The sequence below is a fragment of the Panthera tigris genome, chromosome B1 (genome assembly GCF_018350195.1).
Source record: "Panthera tigris isolate Pti1 chromosome B1, P.tigris_Pti1_mat1.1, whole genome shotgun sequence".
NCBI lineage: Eukaryota > Metazoa > Chordata > Mammalia > Carnivora > Felidae > Panthera > Panthera tigris.
In genome coordinates this window covers 42,555,266-42,576,737 of record NC_056663.1, presented here as the reverse complement: position 1 = coordinate 42,576,737, position 21,472 = coordinate 42,555,266, and the positions used below count along the sequence as shown (strand labels likewise).

Sequence of the window (21,472 nt, the reverse complement as noted above, 5' to 3'; positions counted from 1 at the left end):
CTGAAACGTATGTCCTAGCTATCCACCCTACTATAATCCACCATTATTTCCCCCTGTTTCCCTCTGGGTTCTCCCTGCCTCCCACCCCCTCCCCCCCCAACACCTTCTACCTTGTCTCATTTCCATTTTTGCCCAGCTGTATAACACTCTGCACAGCAGTCAGAATGACTTTTTGAAACAAAAATCCAACCACATCATTCTTCTCTTTAAAACTCTCACTGCTCTTTAGAACAAAACCAAATATTTTAATGTAGCCTATGAGGCCACTCACACTGCCCACCTATCTCTTCAAAGCCATCTGGTCTTTCTTTCACCTCACTTCACTTTACTGAAGTGAGTTTACTCATGTGAGTTTCTTTCCATTGAAACTTAAATCTTTTATTTCACTTAAGACCATCTGCTTTAAATTCTAATCTGTCTGATAGTTTACATTCTAATTTTTACAGTAATATTGTCACCTAACTTTGTTGACATTTTCCTGGTTTATTTCTACTCAGACTTTTATTTTTAAACTTTCTGTGTTATTTTCTTAACCAGAAATTTTAGTTAACCAAAGTGCTAGTCTAACAAAGATTTTATCATTTCTATAAAAGGGTTTATTTTAAAAGCCCATTCTATTTCACATTATAAATGTGTTAAGAAAAATTATTCATAATGAAGCAAAAGGATGGCTGTGTATTCATTTAATACCATCCTGGAGCTCTAACAGTCTCACCTAAGTATTATGTAATCATCCAAGGAATGTCCTTTTGTTTGATATGCTACATACTACTGATTATGGCCCAGTCTGTAAAGTTACATATCAATTTGAAAATGTTTGTACAAAAGAAGCTTCTATTGAATTCTGGTGAGTATAAGATATATCCTTAAAGTAATGATTGTACTGCCTTATAGGACATTAACTGGATTATGGTTATTATTAAACATAGTGATTTGATTTCATGTCCTTTTAAAAAAAAAAACTCTGTAAATACCTAGTTTAACAAGTGTTTTTGAAGCAACTTTACCATCTTGCTGATTTCTTTATTGATGAACCAAATATATTTTGGACATACATTCTATATTATATGAGTAAATTTTTAACTTTTTGAAAATTATACTGTGACAGATGTGAAAGTCTAGCAAAAGAATAACATAAAATAGGAAATGGGGCTTCATAAAGGAAGGAAGGCCAAATATTTAATCATTTTTGGCCTTCCCACTTCTGGATCATCTAATTATTGGGAAAAGGGGAAGAAACACAAGCAAAGTTTCTTTCGAATTTCTACCCAGTCGCACCCATCCCCCTGCCTGCTATTCTCTATGTGTTTACACTGAGGAGGTATTAAGTACACTGAACTCTGAATCAGAAGAGGTTTGACCCAGGCACTGACTGGATGTGTGACCTCAGGAAAGTAGAAATTCATCCAACATCTTTGGGCTCTATTTCGAGATGGAAACGAGATACTATGTTCTAACCCATAACACATAATACACAAATGTAGATAGAGTCAAGATGTAAGCATCAACGATAACTAGAAAGAGCCTAAAGGAAATATTGTTAGATGGGAAGAACTTTCTAAACATAATGTAAAACCCAATGACATAAATGAAAATATTGGTTCATTTGACTACTCTTTTGTGAATGGCTATTTCACATGCATGCCCAAAATGCAATGATCAAACATATGGAAAGATACTCAAACTTGTTAATAATCATGAAATTGTAAATGTATACAATATTATGATAGGATATACAATTTCTGGAAAACCACACAAGAAATTTGCAGGGTTTGTCATTACTAGATGGGAGGATGAGAATTAGGGTACTTTTACTTTCTATCTTATAAATTTTTCTTTTTTGGCTCTTTTGACATAAACATTGATTATATTATTTTTAATCATCATTTCTAAAAGAGGTATATTTCCTGGGAAGTTATTTTAATAAGTTCATTAAATATTAAAACAATTGTAGAATTTTAATGCAGTAATATAATACATTTCTTATGTTAAAAGCATAACAAAACAAAAAAAAAGTTTGGTAATGCTCAGTGTTCCTAGAATCATAAATAAGCTGGCACTCCCATTATATATCACATACTATAATTGCAATTATGAATTCATGTTATTTTTCTGTGAGAAAATCAAAAAGTAGTTTTCAACTTTTCCACATGCAGAATCTTTAATCAAGCCAATCCACTTTTATAAATTTGTCCTAATAAGAAGAAAACATCCAAAAATACATGTATATGGGTGACTGTTTCAGATTTGTTAATACTGAAAAATTAAAAACAATTAGTAATATCTATTAATAGAATACTGGAATACCATACAAGATAGATTTATTTATTTATTTATTTATTTATTTATTTATTTATTTATTTAATTTTATTTATTCCAGTTTGAAACCATAGTTTATTTTTAATGTAGCTCAAAATCTAATAACTGTATATTTTAAAACAGAAAAAAACCTCCTTTAGTTGTCCTTTTTCTAGCATTGTTAGCACAAGAAAAAATAAAACACTTCTGGTTTACAAATGATACTGAGTCTTTATGAAAATGAAGGTACTTTATATTTATGGAACTTAAAAGCACAGGACATATTTTTAGAAGACCAAATTTACTTTGACCCATTTATAGTAATATTTGCAGTGTTAGAATGTACTTAAGTAATATATAATTAGGTCAATAAAATAAGGAATCCAAAAGAAACTGGTCTTCTTGAATTATTCACAGCACACATTAGAAACCTTGAGAGAGAACACACATTAGCAACAACGAGAAAACACCAGCAAGCTCAAACGCAAGTTTGTATGCTGAGTATTTGTAAAAGGTTTAATAAGTATACATCTTTTCTTGCTTATATAACAGAGGCATTTCTATCTGCTTGTGTACAGCGAAGGATGAGAACCTGAATCAACTTACTTATAATTTCAGAAATGTGCTACTTCAGAAATGTACTCCATGAAATTTTCTTCACTGCTCCTACCACTGATTCTTCAAAAAATCAAAGTACATAAGTTCTCATCCTTTGAAACTGTTTTTAAAAACCAGTGCTTTAAATTGAAAGATAGGTAGAAACCTAGCATTCCTGGTACAGCACCTAGACTTAATCTTAATTAAAGTAAGAGTTAAATGTACAACAGAAAATCTATCATTTCTTTTTTTTTTTTTTTTTTTTTTATTTATTTTTTATTTTTTAATATATGAAATTTACTGTCAAATTGGTTTCCATACAACACCCAGTGCTCATCCCAAAAGGTGCCCTCCTCAATACCCATCACCCACCCTGCCCTCCCTCCCACCCCCCATCAACCCTCAGTTTGTTCTCAGTTTTTAACAGTCTCTTATGCTTTGGCTCTCTCCCACTCTAACCTCTTTTTTTTTTTTTTTTTTCTTTCCTTCCCCTCCCCCATGGGTTTCTGTTATGTTTCTCAGGATCCACATAAGAGTGAAACCATATGGTATCTGTCTTTCTCTGTATGGCTTATTTCACTTAGCATCACACTCTCCAGTTCCATCCATGTTGCTACAAAAGGCCATATTTCATTTTTTCTCATTGCCACGTAGTATTCCATTGTGTATATAAACCAGAATTTCTTTATCCATTCATCAGTTGATGGACATTTAGGCTCTTTCCATAATTTGGCTATTGTTGAGAGTGCCGCTATAAACATTGGGGTACAGGTGCCCCTATGCATCAGTACTCCTGTATCCCTTGGATAAATTCCTAGCAGTGCTATTGCTGGGTCATAGGGTAGGTCTATTTTTAATTTTCTGAGGAACCTCCACACTGCTTTCCAGAGCGGCTGCACCAATTTGCATTCCCACCAACAGTGCAAGAGGGTTCCTGTTTCTCCACATCCTCTCCAGCATCTATAGTCTTCTGATTTGTTCATTTTGGCCACTCTGACTGGCGTGAGGTGGTATCTGAGTGTGGTTTTGATTTGTATTTCCCTGATAAGGAGCGACGTTGAACATCTTTTCATGTGCCTGTTGGCCATCCGGATGTCTTCTTTAGAGAAGTGTCTATTCATGTTTTCTGCCTATTTCTTCACTGGGTTATTTGTTTTTCGGGTGTGGAGTTTGATGAGCTCTTTATAGATTTTGGATACTAGCCCTTTGTCCGATGTGTCATTTGCAAATATCTTTTCCCATTCCGTTGGCTGCCTTTTAGTTTTGTTGGTTGTTTCCTTTGCTGTGCAGAAGCTTTTTATCTTCATAAGGTCCCAGTAATTCACTTTTGCTTTTAATTCCCTTGCCTTTGGGGATGTGCCGAGTAAGAGATTGCTACGGCTGAGGTCAGAGAGGTCTTTTCCTGCTTTCTCCTCTAAGGTTTTGATGGTTTCCTGTCTCACATTCAGGTCCTTTATCCATTTTGAGTTTATTTTTGTGAATGGTGTGAGAAAGTGGTCTAGTTTCAGCCTTCTGCATGTTGCTGTCCAGTTCTCCCAGCACCATTTGTTAAAGAGACTGTCTTTTTTCCATTGGATGTTCTTTCCTGCTTTGTCAAAGATGAGTTGGCCATACGTTTGTGGGTCTAGTTCTGGGGTTTCTATTCTATTCCATTGGTCTATGTGTCTGTTTTTATGCCAATACCATGCTGTCTTGATGATGACAGCTTTGTAGTAGAGGCTAAAGTCTGGGATTGTGATGCCTCCTGCTTTGGTCTTCTTCTTCAAAATTACTTTGGCTATTCGGGGCCTTTTGTGGTTCCATATGAATTTTAGGATTGCTTGTTCTAGTTTCGAGAAGAATGCTGGTGCAATTTTGATTGGGATTGCATTGAATGTGTAGATAGCTTTGGGTAGTATTGACATTTTGACAATATTTATTCTTCCAATCCATGAGCAGGGAATGTCTTTCCATTTCTTTATATCTTCTTCAATTACCTGCATAAGCTTTCTATAGTTTTCAGCATACAGATCTTTTACATCTTTGGTTAGATTTATTCCTAGGTATTTTATGCTTCTTGGTGCAATTGTGAATGGGATCAGTTTCTTCATTTGTCTTTCTGTTGCTTCATTGTTAGTGTATAAGAATGCAACTGATTTCTGCACGTTGATTTTGTATCCTGCAACTTTGCTGAATTCATGTATCAGTTCTAGCAGACTTTTGGTGGAGTCTATCGGATTTTCCATGTATAATATCATGTCATCTGCAAAAAGCGAAAGCTTGACTTCATCTTTGCCAATTTTGATGCCTTTGATTTCCTTTTGTTGTCTGATTGCTGATGCTAGAACTTCCAGCACTATATTAAACAACAGCGGTGACAGTGGGCATCCCTGTCGTGTTCCTGATCTCAGGGAAAAAGCTCTCAGTTTTTCCCCGTTGAGGATGATGTTAGCTGTGGGCTTTTCATAAATGGCCTTTATGATCTTTAAGTATGTTCCTTCTATCCCGACTTTCTCAAGGGTTTTTATTAAGAAAGGGTGCTGGATTTTGTCAAAGGCCTTTTCTGCATCGATTGACAGGATCATATGGTTCTTCTCTTTTTTTTTTGTTAATGTGATGTATCACGTTGATCGATTTGCGAATGTTGAACCAGCCCTGCATCCCAGGAATGAATCCCACTTGATCATGGTGAATAATTCTTTCTATATGCTGTTGAATTCGATTTGCTAGTATCTTATTAAGAATTTTTGCATCCATATTCATCAGGGATATTGGCCTGTAGTTCTCTTTTTTTACTGGGTCTCTGTCTGGTTTAGGAATCAAAGTAATACTGGCTTCATAGAATGAGTCTGGAAGTTTTCCTTCCCTTTCTATTTCTTGGAATAGCTTGAGAAGGATAGGTATTATCTCTGCTTTAAATGTCTGGTAGAACTCCCCTGGGAAGCCATCTGGTCCAGGACTCTTATTTGTTGGGAGATTTTTGATAACCGATTCAATTTCTTCGCTGGTTATGGGTCTGTTCAAGCTTTCTATTTCCTCCTGATTGAGTTTTGGAAGAGTGTGGGTGTTTAGAAATTTGTCCATTTCTTCCAGGTTGTCCAATTTGCTGGCATATAATTTTTCATAGTATTCCCTGATAATTGTTTGTATCTCTGAGGGATTGGTTGTAATCATTCCATTTTCATTCATGATTTTATCTATTTGGGTCATCTCCCTTTTCTTTTTGAGAAGCCTGGCTAGAGGTTTGCCAATTTTGTTTATTTTTTCAAAAAACCAACTCTTGGTTTCGTTGATCTGCTCTACAGTTTTTTTAGATTCTATATTGTTTATTTCTGCTCTGATCTTTATTATTTCTCTTCTTCTGCTGGGTTTAGGCTGCCTTTGCTGTTCTGCTTCTATTTCCTTTAGGTGTGCTGTTAGGTTTTGTATTTGGGATTTTTCTTGTTTCTTGAGATAGGCCTGGATTGCAATGTATTTTCCTCTCAGGACTGCCTTCGCTGCATCCCAAAGCGTTTGGATTGTTGTATTTTCATTTTCGTTTGTTTCCATATATGTTTTAATTTCTTCTCTAATTGCCTGGTTGACCCACTCATTCGTTAGTAGGGTGTTCTTTAACCTCCATGCTTTTGGAGGTTTTCCAGACTTTTTCCTGTGGTTGATTTCAAGCTTCATAGCATTGTGGTCTGAAAGTATGCATGGTATAATTTCAATTCTTGTAAACTTATGAAGGGCTGTTTTGTGACCCAGTATATGATCTATCTTGGAGAATGTTCCATGTGCACTCTAGAAGAAAGTATATTCTGTTGCTTTGGGATGCAGAGTTCTAAATATATCTGTCAAGTCCATCTGATCCAATGTATCATTCAGGGCCCTTGTTTCTTTATTGACCGTGTGTCTAGATGATCTATCCATTTCTGTAAGTGGGGTGTTAAAGTCCCCTGCAATGACCACATTCTTATCAATAAGGTTGCTTATGTTTATGAGTAATTGTTTTATATATCTGGGGGCTCGGGTATTTGGCGCATAGACATTTATAATAGTTAGCTCTTCCTGGTGGATAGACCCTGTGATTATTATATAATGCCCTTCTTCATCTCTTGTTACAGCCTTTAATTTAAAGTCTAGTTTGTCTGATATAAGTATGGCTACTCCAGCTTTCTTTTGGCTTCCAGGAGCATGATAAATAGTTCTCCATCCCCTCACTCTCAATCTAAAGGTGTCCTCAGATCTAAAATGAGTCTCTTGTAGACAGCAAATAGATGGGTCTTGTTTTTTTATCCATTCTGATACCCTATGTCTTTTAGTTGGCGCATTTAATCCATTTACATTCAGTGTTATTATAGAAAGATATGGGTTTAGAGTCATTGTGATGTCTGTATGTTTTATGCTTGTAGTGATGTCTCTGGTACTTTGTCTCACAGGATCCCCCTTAGGATCTCTTGTAGGGCTGGTTTCGTGGTGACAAATTCCTTCAGTTTTTGTTTGTTTGGGAAGACCTTTATCTCTCCTTCTATTCTAAATGACAGACTTGCTGGATAAAGGATTCTCGGCTGCATATTTTTTCTGTTTAGCACACTGTAGATATCGTGCCAAGCCTTTCTGGCCTGCCAAGTTTCAAAGGAGAGATCAGTCACGAGTCTTATAGGTCTCCCTTTATATGTGAGGGCACGTTTATCCCTTGCTGCTTTCAGAATTTTCTCTTTATCCTTGTATTTTGCCAGTTTCACTATGATATGTCGTGCAGAAGATCGATTCAAGTTACGTCTGAAGGGAGTTCTCTGTGCCTCTTGGATTTCAATGCCTTTTTCCTTCCCCAGTTCAGGGAAGTTCTCAGCTATAATTTGTTCAAGTACCCCTTCAGCACCCTTCCCTCTCTCTTCCTCCTCTGGGATACCAATTATGCGTATATTATTTTTTTTTAGTGTATCACTTAGTTCTCTAATTTTCCCCTCATACTCCTGGATTTTTTTATCTCTCTTTCTTTCAGCTTCCTCTTTCTCCATAACTTTATCTTCTAGTTCACCTATTCTCTCCTCTGCCTCTTCAAGCCGAGCCATTGTGGTTTCCATTTTGTTTTGCATTTCGTTTAAAGCGTTTTTCAACTCCTCGTGACTGTTCCTTAGTCCCTCGATCTTTATGGCAAGAGATTCTCTGCTGTCCTGTATACTGTTTTCAAGCCCAGCGATTAATTTTATGACTATTATTCTAAATTCACTTTCTGTTATATTATTTAAATCCTTTTTGATCAGTTCATTAGCTGTTGTTATTTCCTGGAGATTCTTCTGAGGGGAATTCTTCCGTTTGGTCATTTTGGAGAGTCCCTGGCGTGGTGAGGACCTGCAGTGCACTTCTCCTGTGCTGTGGTGTATAACTGGAGTTAGTGGGCGGGGCCGCAGTCCGACCCGATGTCTGCCCCCAGCCCACTGCTGGGGCCACAGTCAGACTGGTGTGTGCCTTCTCTTCCCCTCTCCTAGGGGCGGGATTCACTGTGGGGTGGCGTGTCCCGTCTGGACTACTTGCACACTGCCAGGCTTGTGTTGCTGGGGATCTGGCGTATTAGCTGGGGTGGGTAGGCAAGGTGCACGGGGGCAGGAGGGGCAGGCTTAGCTCGCTTCTCCTTAGGTGATCCACTTCAGGAGGAGCCCTGTGGCAGCGGGAGGGAGTCAGATCCGCTGCCGGAGGTTTGGCTCCGCAGAAGCACAGAGTTGGGTGTTTGCGCGGAGCGAGCAAGTTCCCTGGCAGGAACTGGTTCCCTTTGGGATTTTGGCTGAGGGATGGGCGGGGAGATGGCGCTGGCGAGCGCCTTTGTTCCCCGCCAAGCTGAGCTCTGCCGTCCGGGGGCTCAGCAGCTCTCCCTCCCTTTGTCCTCCAGCCTTCCCGCTTTCCGAGCAGAGCTGTTAACTTCTGACCTCCCAGACGCTAAGTCGCGCTTGCTGTCGGAACACAGTCTGTCCGGCCCCTCCGCTTTTGCCAGCCAGACTCGGGGGCTCTGCTTGGCCGGCGAGCCGCCCCTCCCCCCGGCTCCCTCCCGCCAGTCCGTGGAGCGCGCACCGCCTCGCCGCCCTTCCTACCCTCTTCCGTGGGCCTCTGGTCTGCGCTTGACTCCTGAGACTCCCTTCTGCTAATCCTCAGGCGGTTTTCTGGGTTCTTTAGGCAGGTGTAGGTGGAATCTAAGTGATCGGCCGGACGCGCTGTGAGCCCCGCGTCCTCCTACGCCGCCATCTTCCGGAACCTCCTCTATCATTTCTTTATCCTTGGAGGAGAGGGATGGAGAAAAAGGAGGGGGGGGCAGAGTAGGAGTAACAATAACTCATGATACCATCAACTCCATGATGAAGAACGATGGATCTCATCAATTTTATAATTCATGTTGGATCAAGAACTTTAGTTAACCTCTATGTATATTAATGAATTCAAACCTCATGCTCTCCAAAATATGAAGATGAATAATGTAAGATAAACTCGAACTGCAACAGGTATTTCCTAAGTAGAGGACCAAACACCAAAGGGAATCCCTCCTTCCAACATTTTTTGATATGGTAAGATTTCACTGAAGTGGAAATGCTAACACTTAAATGTGAAATCTCTTGGCCAAGTAAGAAATTACAGCTCTTATGGGTATTACCTTATGTAATCACTATGTGTGTTACATATTAAATTAAACCCAGAATTATATGCTTACACAGTTATGCTGGAAATGATAATAATAGATGGTACCAGTAAAAAAAAGGACTATCTTCAACCCCAAAAGAGTAAGGGGGTGAGGAAGTTAAAACAAGTAGAAAGCCCACAGAGAGATGGACATTTTCTGACCAGAAAAGGTCATTCTAAACACAGAAATATAAAAAGAAAAGTATTTCCTTATTTCCCCAGAGTGGAAATAATGTGAAACATTTATTTTATGTATCAGACAAGAACACAGCTTACAGTTCTATACCTCTCCAAACTTACAGTTTCCAAACTGGGCTGGGTCTTATAAATTATTTTAATATAGGGTAATATACATAAAATAATACATAGTAACATGTTGTATCGTTTGTGTTTGTATTTTTATGTTTAATTTCCTGTTCCTTCTCCCCCCCATAATTAATTTAACACCAACCCCTTTTTTCAAGTCATAGAACCTGATTTTTCACTACCATTTGGTGAGAAATTAAATTCATAAAAAGCAAATTCCCTCAAATTCCAGAGTTTCTCCTTCTATCACTCCAAAACCAGATGCTCCATTTGGGCTCCTACTCCCCTTCTCCCTTTCCTTTGTGACATTTTGCCTGCAATTACTCCTGTCTGTCATTTATCTTCAATCTCTTTCTTTTGCAATATGAGACTAAAGTGCTCAACGTTCTCATTTGAAAATTGAGATAGCTGTCAGACCCAAAATGCCTGCGTGCTAATGCCCTTGACTCTCCTAACAACAGTAATTTACACTTTTGGTCTCTATGTTCTCATTTCCTCAATGCACTAAAATTTGAACCCTGCTTCCATGACCCTGACCTAATTCTCTATGCCATATATATAGGAGACTGATATACATGAGTGACTTCTTAATTTTTTTCAATGGGGACAATATTCCTTTAACTTTCTTATTTATGTATTTGTTTATTAATCTACCTATGTACTGTATCTATCTATCTATCTATCTATTTAAATCTAAGTTAGTTAGCATATAGTAAAATAATGATTTCAGGAGTAGATTCCAGTGATTTATCCCCTATGTGTAACACCCAATGCTCATCTCAACAAGTGTCTCTTGATGCTCCTTCCATTTATCCCATCTGTCCACCCACAACCCCTCCAGCAACCCTCAATTTGTTCCCTGTATTTAAGAGTGTCTTATGTTTTGTCCCCTTCCTTGTTTTTATATTATTTTTGCTTCCCTTCCCTTATGTTCATCTGTTTTGTGTCTTAAATTCCTCATATGACTGAAGTCATATAATATTTGTCTTTCTCTGACTAATTTGGCTTAGCATAATACCCTCTAGTTCCATCCACGTAGTTGCAAATGGCAAGATTTCATTCTTTTTGATTGCCTAGTCAATCCATTATATATATATAATGGATATATATATATATATATATATACACACACACACACATTATATATACCAATATATATACCATTTTACCGTATATACCATTATATATATATACATATATATATGTATATATATATAATGGTATATACGGTATAATGGTATATATATATACACACACACCAATTCTTCTTTATCTGTTTATCCATTGATTGACATTTGGGCTCTTTCCATACTTTGGCTATTGTTGATAATGCTTCTACAAACATCAGGGTGCATGTGCCCCTTTGAAACAGCGCACTTCTATACTTTGGATAAAAAATACCTGGTAGTACAATTTCTGGGTCATAGGGTAGTTCTATTTTTAATTTTTTGAGGAACCTCTGTACTGTTTTCCAGAGTAACTGCACCAGTTTGCATTCCTACCAACAGTGCAGAAGAGTTCCTCCTTCTCCACATCTTGCCAACACCTGTTGTTGCCTGAGTTGTTAATTTTAGCCAGTCTGACTGGTATGAGGTGGTATCTCATTGGGGCTTTAATTTTGTATTTCCCTGATGATGAGTGATGTTGAGCACTTTTTCATGCGTCGGTTTGCCATCTAGATGTCTTCTTTGGAGAAGTGTCTTTTCATGTCTTTTGCCCATTTCTTCACAGGTTTGTTTGTTTGTTTTGGACCTGGACTCTTGTTTTTTGGGAGCTTTTTTATTATTAAAGTTTTTATTTTGCTTTTGTTTCCTTTGCTTCCAGTGACGTGATGAGTAAGAAGTTTCTGTGGCCAAGGTGAAAGAGGTTTTTGCCTGCTTTCTCCTAGAGGATTTTGATGGCTTCCTGTCTTACATTTAGGTCTTCCATCCATTTTGAACTTATTTTTGTGTATGGTGTAAGAAAGTGGTCCAGGTTCATTTTTCTGCATGTCACAGTGCAGTTTTCCCAGCACCATTTTCTAAAGAGACTGTCTTTATTCCATTGGATATTCTTTCGTGCTTTGTTAAAGATTCATTGGTCATACATTTGTGGGTCCATTTCTGGGTTCTCTATTCTGTTCCAAGGACCTGAATGTCTGTTTTTGTGCCAGTACCATACTGTCTTGATGATTACAGCTTTATAATACATCTTGAAGTCCAGGATTGTGATGCCTCCAGCTTTGGTTTTCTTTGTCAGGATTGTTTTGGCTATTTGGGGTCTTTTGTGGTTCCATACAAATTTTAAGATTGTTTATTCTAACTCTGTGAAGAATGCTGGGGTTATTTTGATAAGGATTGCACTGAATATGTAGATTGCTTTGAGTAGTATTGACATTTGAACAATATTTGTTCTTCCAATCCAGGAGCATGGAATATTTTTCCATTTTTTTGTCTTTTTCAATTTCTTTCATAAGCTTTCTATAGTTTTCAGTGTATAGATTTTTCACCTCTTTGGTTAGATTTATTCCTAGGTATTGTATGGTTTTTGGTGCAATTGTAAATGGGATCGATTCCTTGATTTCTCTTTCTGTTGCTTCATTATTGATGTATAGGAATGCAACTGATTTCTGTGCATTGATCTTATATCCTGCGACTTTGCTGAATTTATAAATCACTTCTAGCAGTTTTTTGGTGGAATCTTTTGAGTTTTCCATATAAAGTATCGTGTCATCTGCAAAGAGTGAAAGTTTGACCTCCTCCTGGCTGATTTGGATGCCTTTTATTCCTTTTGTTGTCTGATTGCTGAGGCTAAGATTTCCAATACTATATTGAATAACAGTGGCAAGAGTGGACATCCCTGTCTTGTTCCTGACCTTAGGGGAAAAGCTGTCAGTTTTTCCCCATTGAGGATGATATTATTGTTGGGTCTTTTGTATATGGCTTTTATGATCTTGAATTATGATCCTTCTATTCCAACTTTCTTGAGGATTTTTATCAAGAAAGGATGCTGTATTATGTCAAATGCTTTCTGTGCATCTATTGAGAGGATCATGTGGTTCTCATCCTTTCTTTTATTGATGTGATGTATCACACTGATTGTTTTGCGGATATTAAACCAGCCCTGCATGCCAGGTATAAATCCCACTTGGTTGTGTTGAACAATTCTTTTAATGTATTGTTGGATCCAGTTGGCTAATATCTTGTTGAGGTTTTTTGCATCCATGTTCATCAGGGAAATTGATATGTAGTTCTCTTTTTTTTTTTTTTAATTTTTTTTTTCAACGTTTTTTATTTATTTTTGGGACAGAGAGAGACAGAGCATGAATGGGGGAGGGGCAGAGAGAGAGGGAAACACACAGAATTGGAAACAGGCTCCAGGCTCCGAGCCATCAGCCCAGAGCCTGACGCGGGGCTCGAACTCACAGACCGCGAGATTGTGACCTGGCTGAAGTCGGACGCTTAACCGACTGCGCCACCCAGGCGCCTCTGTAGTTCTCTTTTTTAATGGGGTCTTTGTCTAGTTTTGGAATCCAGGTAATGCTGGCTTCATAGAATGAGTTTGGAAATTTTCCTTCCATTTCTATTTTTTGGAAAAGCTTCAAAAGAATGGATGTTAACTCTTCTTTAAATGTTTGGTAGAATTCCCCTGGGAAGCCCTCGACCCTGGACTCATGTTTTTTGGGAAGTTTTTTATTGTTAATTAGATTTTTTACTGGTTATGGGTCTATTCAAATTTTCTATTTCTTCTTGTTTCAGTTTTGGTAGTTTACATGTTTCTAGGTATTTGTCCATTTCTTCCAGATTGCCCAATTTATTGGCATATAATTGCTCATAATATTTTCTTATTATTGTTCGTATTTCTGCTGTGTTGGTTGTGATCTCTCCTCTTTCATTCTTGATTTTATTTATTTGGGTCCTTTCCTTTTTTTCTTTTTGATCAAACTGGCTAGGGGTTTATCAATTTTGTTAATTCTTTCAAAGAACCAGCTACTGGTTTTTTTGTATTTTTTGTGTTTTTTTGTTTTTTTTGTTTGTTTGTTTTGGTTTCAATAGCATTGATTTTTTGCTCTAATCTTCATTATTTCCCGTCTTCTGCTGGTTTAGGGTTTTATTTGCTGTTCTTTTTCCAGATCTTTAAGTGTAAGGTTAGTTGTGTATTTGAGACCTTTCTTTTTTCTGTAGGAAGGCCTGGATTGCTATATACTTCCCTCTTATGACTGTCTTGGCTGCATCCCAGAGATTTTGGGCTGTGGTGTTATCATTTTCATTGGCTTCCATGCACTTTTGAATTTCCTCTTTAACGTTTTGGTTAGCCCATTCATTCTTCAGTAAGATGTTCTTTAGTTTCCAAGTACTCGTTATCTTTCCAAATTTTTTCTTGTGGTTGATTTCAAGTTTCATAGCATTGTGGTCTGAAAATATGCATGGTATTATCTCTATCTTTTTGTACTTGTTGAGGAACGATTTGTGTCCGTGTGTGTGATCTATTCTGGAGAATGTTCCATGTGCACTCAAGAAGAATGTGTATTCTGCTGCTTTAGGATGAAATATTATGAATATATCCATTAAGTCCATCTGGTCCAGGGTGTCATTAAAAGGAATTGTTTCCTTGTTGATTTTCTGTTTAGATGGCTTGTCCATTGCTGTAAGTGGGGTGTTGAAGTCTCCTACTATTAAGGTATTATTATCAATGAGTTTCTGTGTTCATGATTAATTGATTTATTTATTTGGGTACCTCCACGTTTGGAGCATAAGTGGAGCATAAGCATAAGATTTACAATTGTTAAATCTTCTTGGTGGATAGACACATTATGATATAATGCCCTTCTTCATCTTGTTACAGTCTTTGTTTTAAAGTCTAGATTGTTTTGGGGTGCCTGGGTGGCTCAGTTGGTGAGGCATCCGACTTTGGCTCAGGTCATGATCTCGTGATTTGTGAGTTTGAGCCCTGCCTTGGCCTCTGTGTTGACAGCTCAGAGCCTGGAACCTGCTTCTGATTCTGTGTCTCCCTCTCTTGCTCTGCCCCTCCCCTGTTCATGCACTCTCTCTCTCTCTCTCAAGAATAAATAAAACATTAAAAAAAAAAAGTAAAGCCTAGATTGTCTGATATAAGTATGACTGCTTTGGCTTCCTTTTAGTGACTATTAGCGTGATAGATGGTTCTCCATCCCCTTTCTTTCAATCTGAAGGTGTTTTAAGGTGTAAAATGGGTCTCTTGTAAACAGCATATAAATGGATCCTCTTTTCTTATCCATTCTGTTACTCTATGTCTTTTGATTAGAATGTTTAGTCCATTGATATTTGGAGTGAGTACTGAAAGATATGAATTTGTTGCCATCATTTTGTCTGTAGAGTTGGAGTTTCTGGTGGTATTCTCTGGTCCTTTCTAGTCTTCGTTGTTTTTGGTCTTTTTTGATTTTTTTTTTCATCTTTTTTTTTCCCTTAGAGAGTGCCCCTTAAAATTTCTAGCAGGGTGGGTTTAGTGATCATGAACTCCTTTAATTTTTGTTTGCCTGGAAATCCTTTTATCTCTTCTTATATTTTGAATGACAGCCTTGCTGGATAAAGAATTCTTGGATGCATATTTTTCTGATTCAGCACATTGAAATATCCTGCCACTCCTTTCTGGCCTGCCAAGTTTCTGTGGACAGGTCTGATGCAAACCTGATCTGTCTTCCTTTGTAGGTTAAGGACTTTTTTCCCTTGCTGCTTTCATGATTCTTTCTTTGCCTGAGTATTTTGTGAATTTAACCATGATATGCCTTGTCGATGGTCGGTCTTGTTGAATTTAATGGGAGTTTTCTGTGCTTCCTGGATTTTGATGTCTGTGTCTTTACCCAGGTTAGGAAAGTTTTCTGCTAGGATTTGCTCACATAAACCTTCTACCCCCTTTTCTCTCTCTTCATCTTCTGGGACCCCTATGATTCTCATGTTATTCCTTTTTAATGAGTCACTGAGTTCTCTAATTCTTATATAGTTCTCTTTTGCCTTAGTCTCCCTCCTTTTTTCTGCTTCATTATTCTACATAAGTTTGTCCTCTATATCACTGGTTCACTGCTCTGCTTCATCCATCCTTGCCACCGTGGCATCCATTCAAGATTACACCTCAGTTATAACATTTTTAATTTCATCCTTACTAGATTTTATGTTTATTATCTCCACAGAAAGGGATTCTATGCATTTTTCAGCCCCAGCTAGTATTATTATTATCATGATCCTAAATTCTGGTTCAGACATCTTGCTTGTATCTGTGTTGATTAAGTCCCTGGCTGCCATTTCTTCCTGTTCTTTCTTTTGGGGTGAATTCCTTCGTTTCATCATTTTGAAGGAAGAAAAGGAATTAATAAAATAAAAAAAAAATTAAAATTAAAAAATGAAAACAACACAAAAAATCAAATAAAGGATGCTATATCCTGTGTTTTGATCTGTTTGTTGAAAGAAACTTCGTACAATAGAGAAAAAAAGGGAAAATAGAGAAAAGAAAAAAAGAAAACATATGAAAATTAAAAAAATGAACACAATAAAATAGAATAAAATGAAATGATGAAAGTAAAATAGAATTTAAAAAATTTACAAAAAATATAGTAGAAAAAAATTAAAGAAAATCTTTTTTATAAAACTGGAAAATAAAAATTTTTTTCTCTTTCTGTATTCATGAATAAAAGAAAAAGAAAAAAAAATTAAATAAATGGGTCAGTGAACAGAATGAAATACGATGGAAATTACCTCTAGTTTCCCCTGGAAGTCAAACTATGAAGCACTTTACAGTCTGCAAGCTAAGCTGGCAGAGAGACCTGTGGTGTTCCTCAAGAGTGTGGTTGGCCCAATTGGGCAGGTTCTGCTGTAACAGCTCCATTCTCCACTAGATAGTGCTGCTTAGTTTACTGGGGTTGATGGTTGTGGTGTGTGTAGGCATGTAAGAGTGTGTGCAGCAGGGGAGAAAATGGTGTCACCCAGCTACCCAGTCCCTAGTTTCAGACTCTGTCCTCTCCCCATAGGACAATCAAACACCCCTACTTTTCTCTGTCTTCAGTCCACTCCTTGCTTCTACACTGTCCACAACCAAACCATCAGCCTTCCAGGCAGCACCTCCTTCCCAAATTTTATCTCAGATGGGGCTGTGTTTCCAAATCCCTCACTTCTGAAGGCCCTGTAGCTTGGACTCTCTCAGACCCTCTGGGGGAGGGTCTTGCAGAGCAATGGAACATTCATGTGACCATGATGCTGTATATGCCCAGAGACTGCGGCTGGGTGCCAGCCTGCCCCACAAAATGTTGGCACACTTGTGTAGCAGTAGCATTTCAGGGATTATGGTAAATCACAACACACATCTGGCATCAGGCTTCACCCTTAACATCCTTATTCCAACACCAGTGAATGTGGTTGTTCTCTGGGTCCACTAGGACCTTTGCCTGTGGTGAAGCTGTACAGTCTCTACCAAATATCCTCCCAAAATGAGAACCATCTCTTCCCATGTGACCCGAGGACCCCTCAGACCTCACTTTCTGCTCCTGGGGATTAGTCCTCCCCAGCAGAGCTCCTCCAGGTATTGAGCTGCAGAGTTTCAGACTCTGTTCTCTCCCTGTTTATAGAGTCTTAATGGAATTTAAACCCTCTCATTTCTCCTTTCTCCCTTTTCTGTTCAGTCCTTTGTGGCTATTTCCTCTTTCTCTCCAGTTGCTTTGGGGAAGGGTGCTTTTACTGTACTCTCCCCCCATGTCCATCCTCTCTCTGCAAGCAAAAACAGCTCCCTACCATGTGAGACTTGTCTCTCCCTAAGTTCATCTCTCCATGCTGCGTACCTGTCAGGGTCTTTGGTTTAAGTTGTGCAGATTGTTGTGTTAATCCTCAAATCAAGTTTTCTAGGTGTGTAAGATGTTTTGGTGTTAATCTAGCTGCATTTCAGGGACTAAAGAGGCAAAATAAACTTTCATGCTGCTCCGCCATCTTGGCCCCTCTCAGAAAGTGTCTTTCTTTTACTTTCTAATGATACATTTGACCTTCTGATGATTCCTTTTTTATCTGAAATCTGACGTCTTGAATCCTGTAGGGTGATTCCCTTCTGACTCATTGAACTTCTTGTTGATCTGTATTACTGGATTCAGTTCCTCTGCCTGCCTTGTCAAAATTCGCGTGTGCTGATTTCAGTCTTTTCATTTCACTTTGCAACTTCTCTCAAATAACTTTACACACTTTTGTGGTTTGAAGTAATGTGAAGTTTTTACTGCAATTATGCTTCCCAACTATGTATTTCTAATAATTTTTTCCTGAACTTCAAGCTGTAAATGCGCCTGCCCAATATGTGGCCATATCTTGACATTCCACAAACATTTTAGGCTGTATATATCAAAAAATAAATTCACTATTTTTGGGCCCTCTCCTTGACATTCCCTTGCATTTTTGTTTCAGTTTGTGTTCCCTTCAATTCATTCAGTACCTATTTCATAAACATGTCAATCATCCTTATGACCTCTTCCTTCTTAACCCAGAAACACAACATTCAGTTGTACAGTTTATACACTGAAAATGTAGGCCCAGACCTGACCATAGGGATGGATTCAGGAGTTGGCAAATATTTTTCTGTAAAAAATATTCAGGAGTTGGCCAAATAGTAAATACTTTGAGTTTTGCATAGCATATGGTTTTTCTGTTGCAACTACCCGATTCTGCTGCTGTAATGTGAAAGCGCCATAGACAACATGTAAACACATGAATGTGGCTGTATTCCAATGAAAATTTACTTACAGTAACAGGTACAGTGTGCCATTTCCTGGGATGGAGCTAGGATTGCTGAAATTCAGCCTATGTTCTACTTGGCTAAACCATGGGTCCAACACAGGCAATGTTATTGAACTAGAAGTCATCATACCTTTAGCCTCTATCTCTAAATTTGATCATCTCATCATTTTAATTTTACTTTCCAAATATTTCTTGAATACATGCCTTTTCTTTTCTAAATCCGTTGCCATTAACTAAATTTAGTCCTCAAGTAGTATTTCAAAGCCTTCCTAGTCTGACTTTCAAATCTTATAAACAAATCTTATAAACAAAATTCAAATCAAACCATGCCACCCACAACATGAAAAGAAAGTTCTTATGTACTTTATTGAAAGCACATTTGATATGATTTTCTAGTCTCATCTGCTATCACCTTTTCTGTTGAGCTTTATATTCCAGTAACACTGAATCATCTGTAGTCCCAAGAAGGAGTTATCTCTATTTATCCACTATCTCTTCTTGTTTACTGCCTTCCCATTTTCAAATTGTCACATATCAAAGTCACTTTCGGACTCTAATACTGGCCCCAATTCTCATATTTCTACAAATACTTCCCTTTAGTATCCCACAACCACTGACAGAATTAACAACTCCCTCTTCTTTGCAATTTATTAAGCTTATACACATATCAGTAACCGAACATATTACACTGCATATACAAAGATATATCTGACTACACTTTTTTTCTGCCTTAGTAGACCATATGCTCCTTAAGCCCAAGGATTGTATTTCAGTCATCTGTGAGTGTACAGTGCTTAGCATAAGTCTCAGCATGGTGTGAATTCTCAATATTTGTTCAACTGAACTGACCTGAATTCTACTTTAAGACTGAAATTTGAAAGAAGCTACTGCCCTGATGCTGCTTCCCAAAGAGGTCAGAAATACTGAGACGTTTATATTTTGAATGCAGAAAGAACTTCCAGATCATTATAGACCTTGGATGGAAATTGCTAACAAACTCCCTCACTTGATTGAGAGTCACCAGCTTCAAGCTCAAGTGGACAAGGTATATCTTTTTTTCATTATTCTCCTTAAGTTCTTCTAACCTTCCTATTTTCATCCCCGTACCACTTTTTTTCCTTAGCACTGTGAAAGTGGGTCAAGGACCCAGGGACACCAAATGTTGCCACTGAGATTACCAAAAAGGGTATCTCACATTTCCTAAAGAGTGGAATGACTACTTCTTCATATGACACATGTATTTCTGTAAAATTTCCAGAGTCTGCACAAAACAATTTCTGGAACATATTAAGCCCTCAACAAATATTTGCCTAAAAAAGGAAGGCAGTCTGGTTGGGAATTGTAGGCAAGTTGATGGATAAGGTCTACCTTGAGAAGGATGAGCATAGAAATTCTCAGTGTCCTCGTTGCATGTCACATGGTCAGGTTTCCTCTGCCTTAATTTTACCATCCGGGTCTTAGAGAGTATTGGACTCAAGAGAATTGCTGAATTTTAAAGTCAGGGTTGGTAGGTCTGCAAAAATAATTGATAAAAGGAGCAATATTTTCCAAGAGTGAATAAGAGACAGTGAAACTTCTTGGTCCTGGAAGTACTGACATTACCACACAGTAATAATAAGAAGATATAATTGGAAGAATATAGACTTTGATTTGGAAGACCTGAGTTTGAATCTTGGTTTTTATCACTTAGTAGCTGTCTAACTTGTAAACAGATTACTTCACCCAAGTAACTCTGCTTCCTTATTTATAGAAGAGGAGTAATTCTGGTGTCATAGAGTTGTGGGAACTACATGGCTTTGAATAACCCTCTGTATTCCTTGCTACTTCACAGTGCTCAATATATATTTATATTTCCATCTAGTCTCCTCTCCATCAGCTTTAATCCCACCTATTTGGAATACCATGTGGTTTCAGAGATACAAGAAAGGTTTTTCATTCTCTCAAGCTCTCCATCACTGACTTAAACATATTTAGTATCTATAAATACTAATGCATTTAAATATACTTCCTAGATGTCTGTTAAGTTCAGGCACAAGATTGGAAATCCTGGAAAAGATTCAAGAGACTGTCTTCAACATTTATGAAGATGGCAAATTAAACCTGAGAATGTATTTTCCTGCTGCATAAAGTCTTATCAATATGACAAAGAAATACAAGAAGAAGAAGAAAAATAATAAAATATCTTTAAATGCAGGAAAACAAGAGAAAGTACCAAAGGTGGATAAAACTTAAAAAACTGTATCACATCAAGCAAATTACATCAGAGTCTGTGGTATGCATGCCAAGCATTCAACCACAGTAAATTAAGCCTCTGTAGCCTCCCTCTCCCATGTCAGAGTAACAGGACATAGAAACAAGGTGGAGTCTGGGATAGTCTATAGAAAGACAGATTAAGATTCAATTTGTGAACTACACAATTCTCTGCACCAGGCTTTCCTCAGGCTCTGTTTGATTAAACTGTCATGAGTGAAATGAAGGACTCATTGAATTGGTGCTCTTCATATGTTAAATATCAATGAGAAAAAGCTAGGAGTGTCCAGCTAACTTCTGACCACTGAATACATGGGAGATGGGGAAACAGCTTAGTGAAAATAATCCCCAGACACTTCTACTGGGTTGAATAGTGTTTCACCAGAAATAGTGTCCATTTGGAAACTGTGACTGTAACCTTATTTGGAAATAAGGTCTTTGCAGATAAAATCAAGGTAAATGAGGTCATACTGTATTAGGGTGTACTCTAATCCAATATGACTGGTGTCTTTATAAGAAGAAAGAAATATGGCCAGAGACCTACAAACAATTGGGGAAGAACACCATATGAAGATAGAGGCAGAGATAGAAATAATGTATGTATAAGCCAAAGTGTCAACAGTTGCTGGTAATCACCAGAAACTGAGAAGGGAACATGGAACAGATTGTCC

At 37.8% G+C, this 21,472-nt stretch overlaps 1 protein-coding gene across 1 annotated transcript in view; it reads left to right on the top strand.

Moving 5' to 3' along the window:
• The window catches only part of IDO2 (indoleamine 2,3-dioxygenase 2), an 86,777-nt gene that overhangs the window by 14,847 nt on the left and 50,458 nt on the right, over positions 1-21,472 (top strand). Inside the window, exon 2 of the mRNA XM_015544194.2 lies at positions 19,501-19,596. Within this exon, the coding sequence (XP_015399680.2) occupies positions 19,501-19,596 (96 nt within the window). The remainder of the gene's footprint in view (positions 1-19,500; positions 19,597-21,472) is intronic.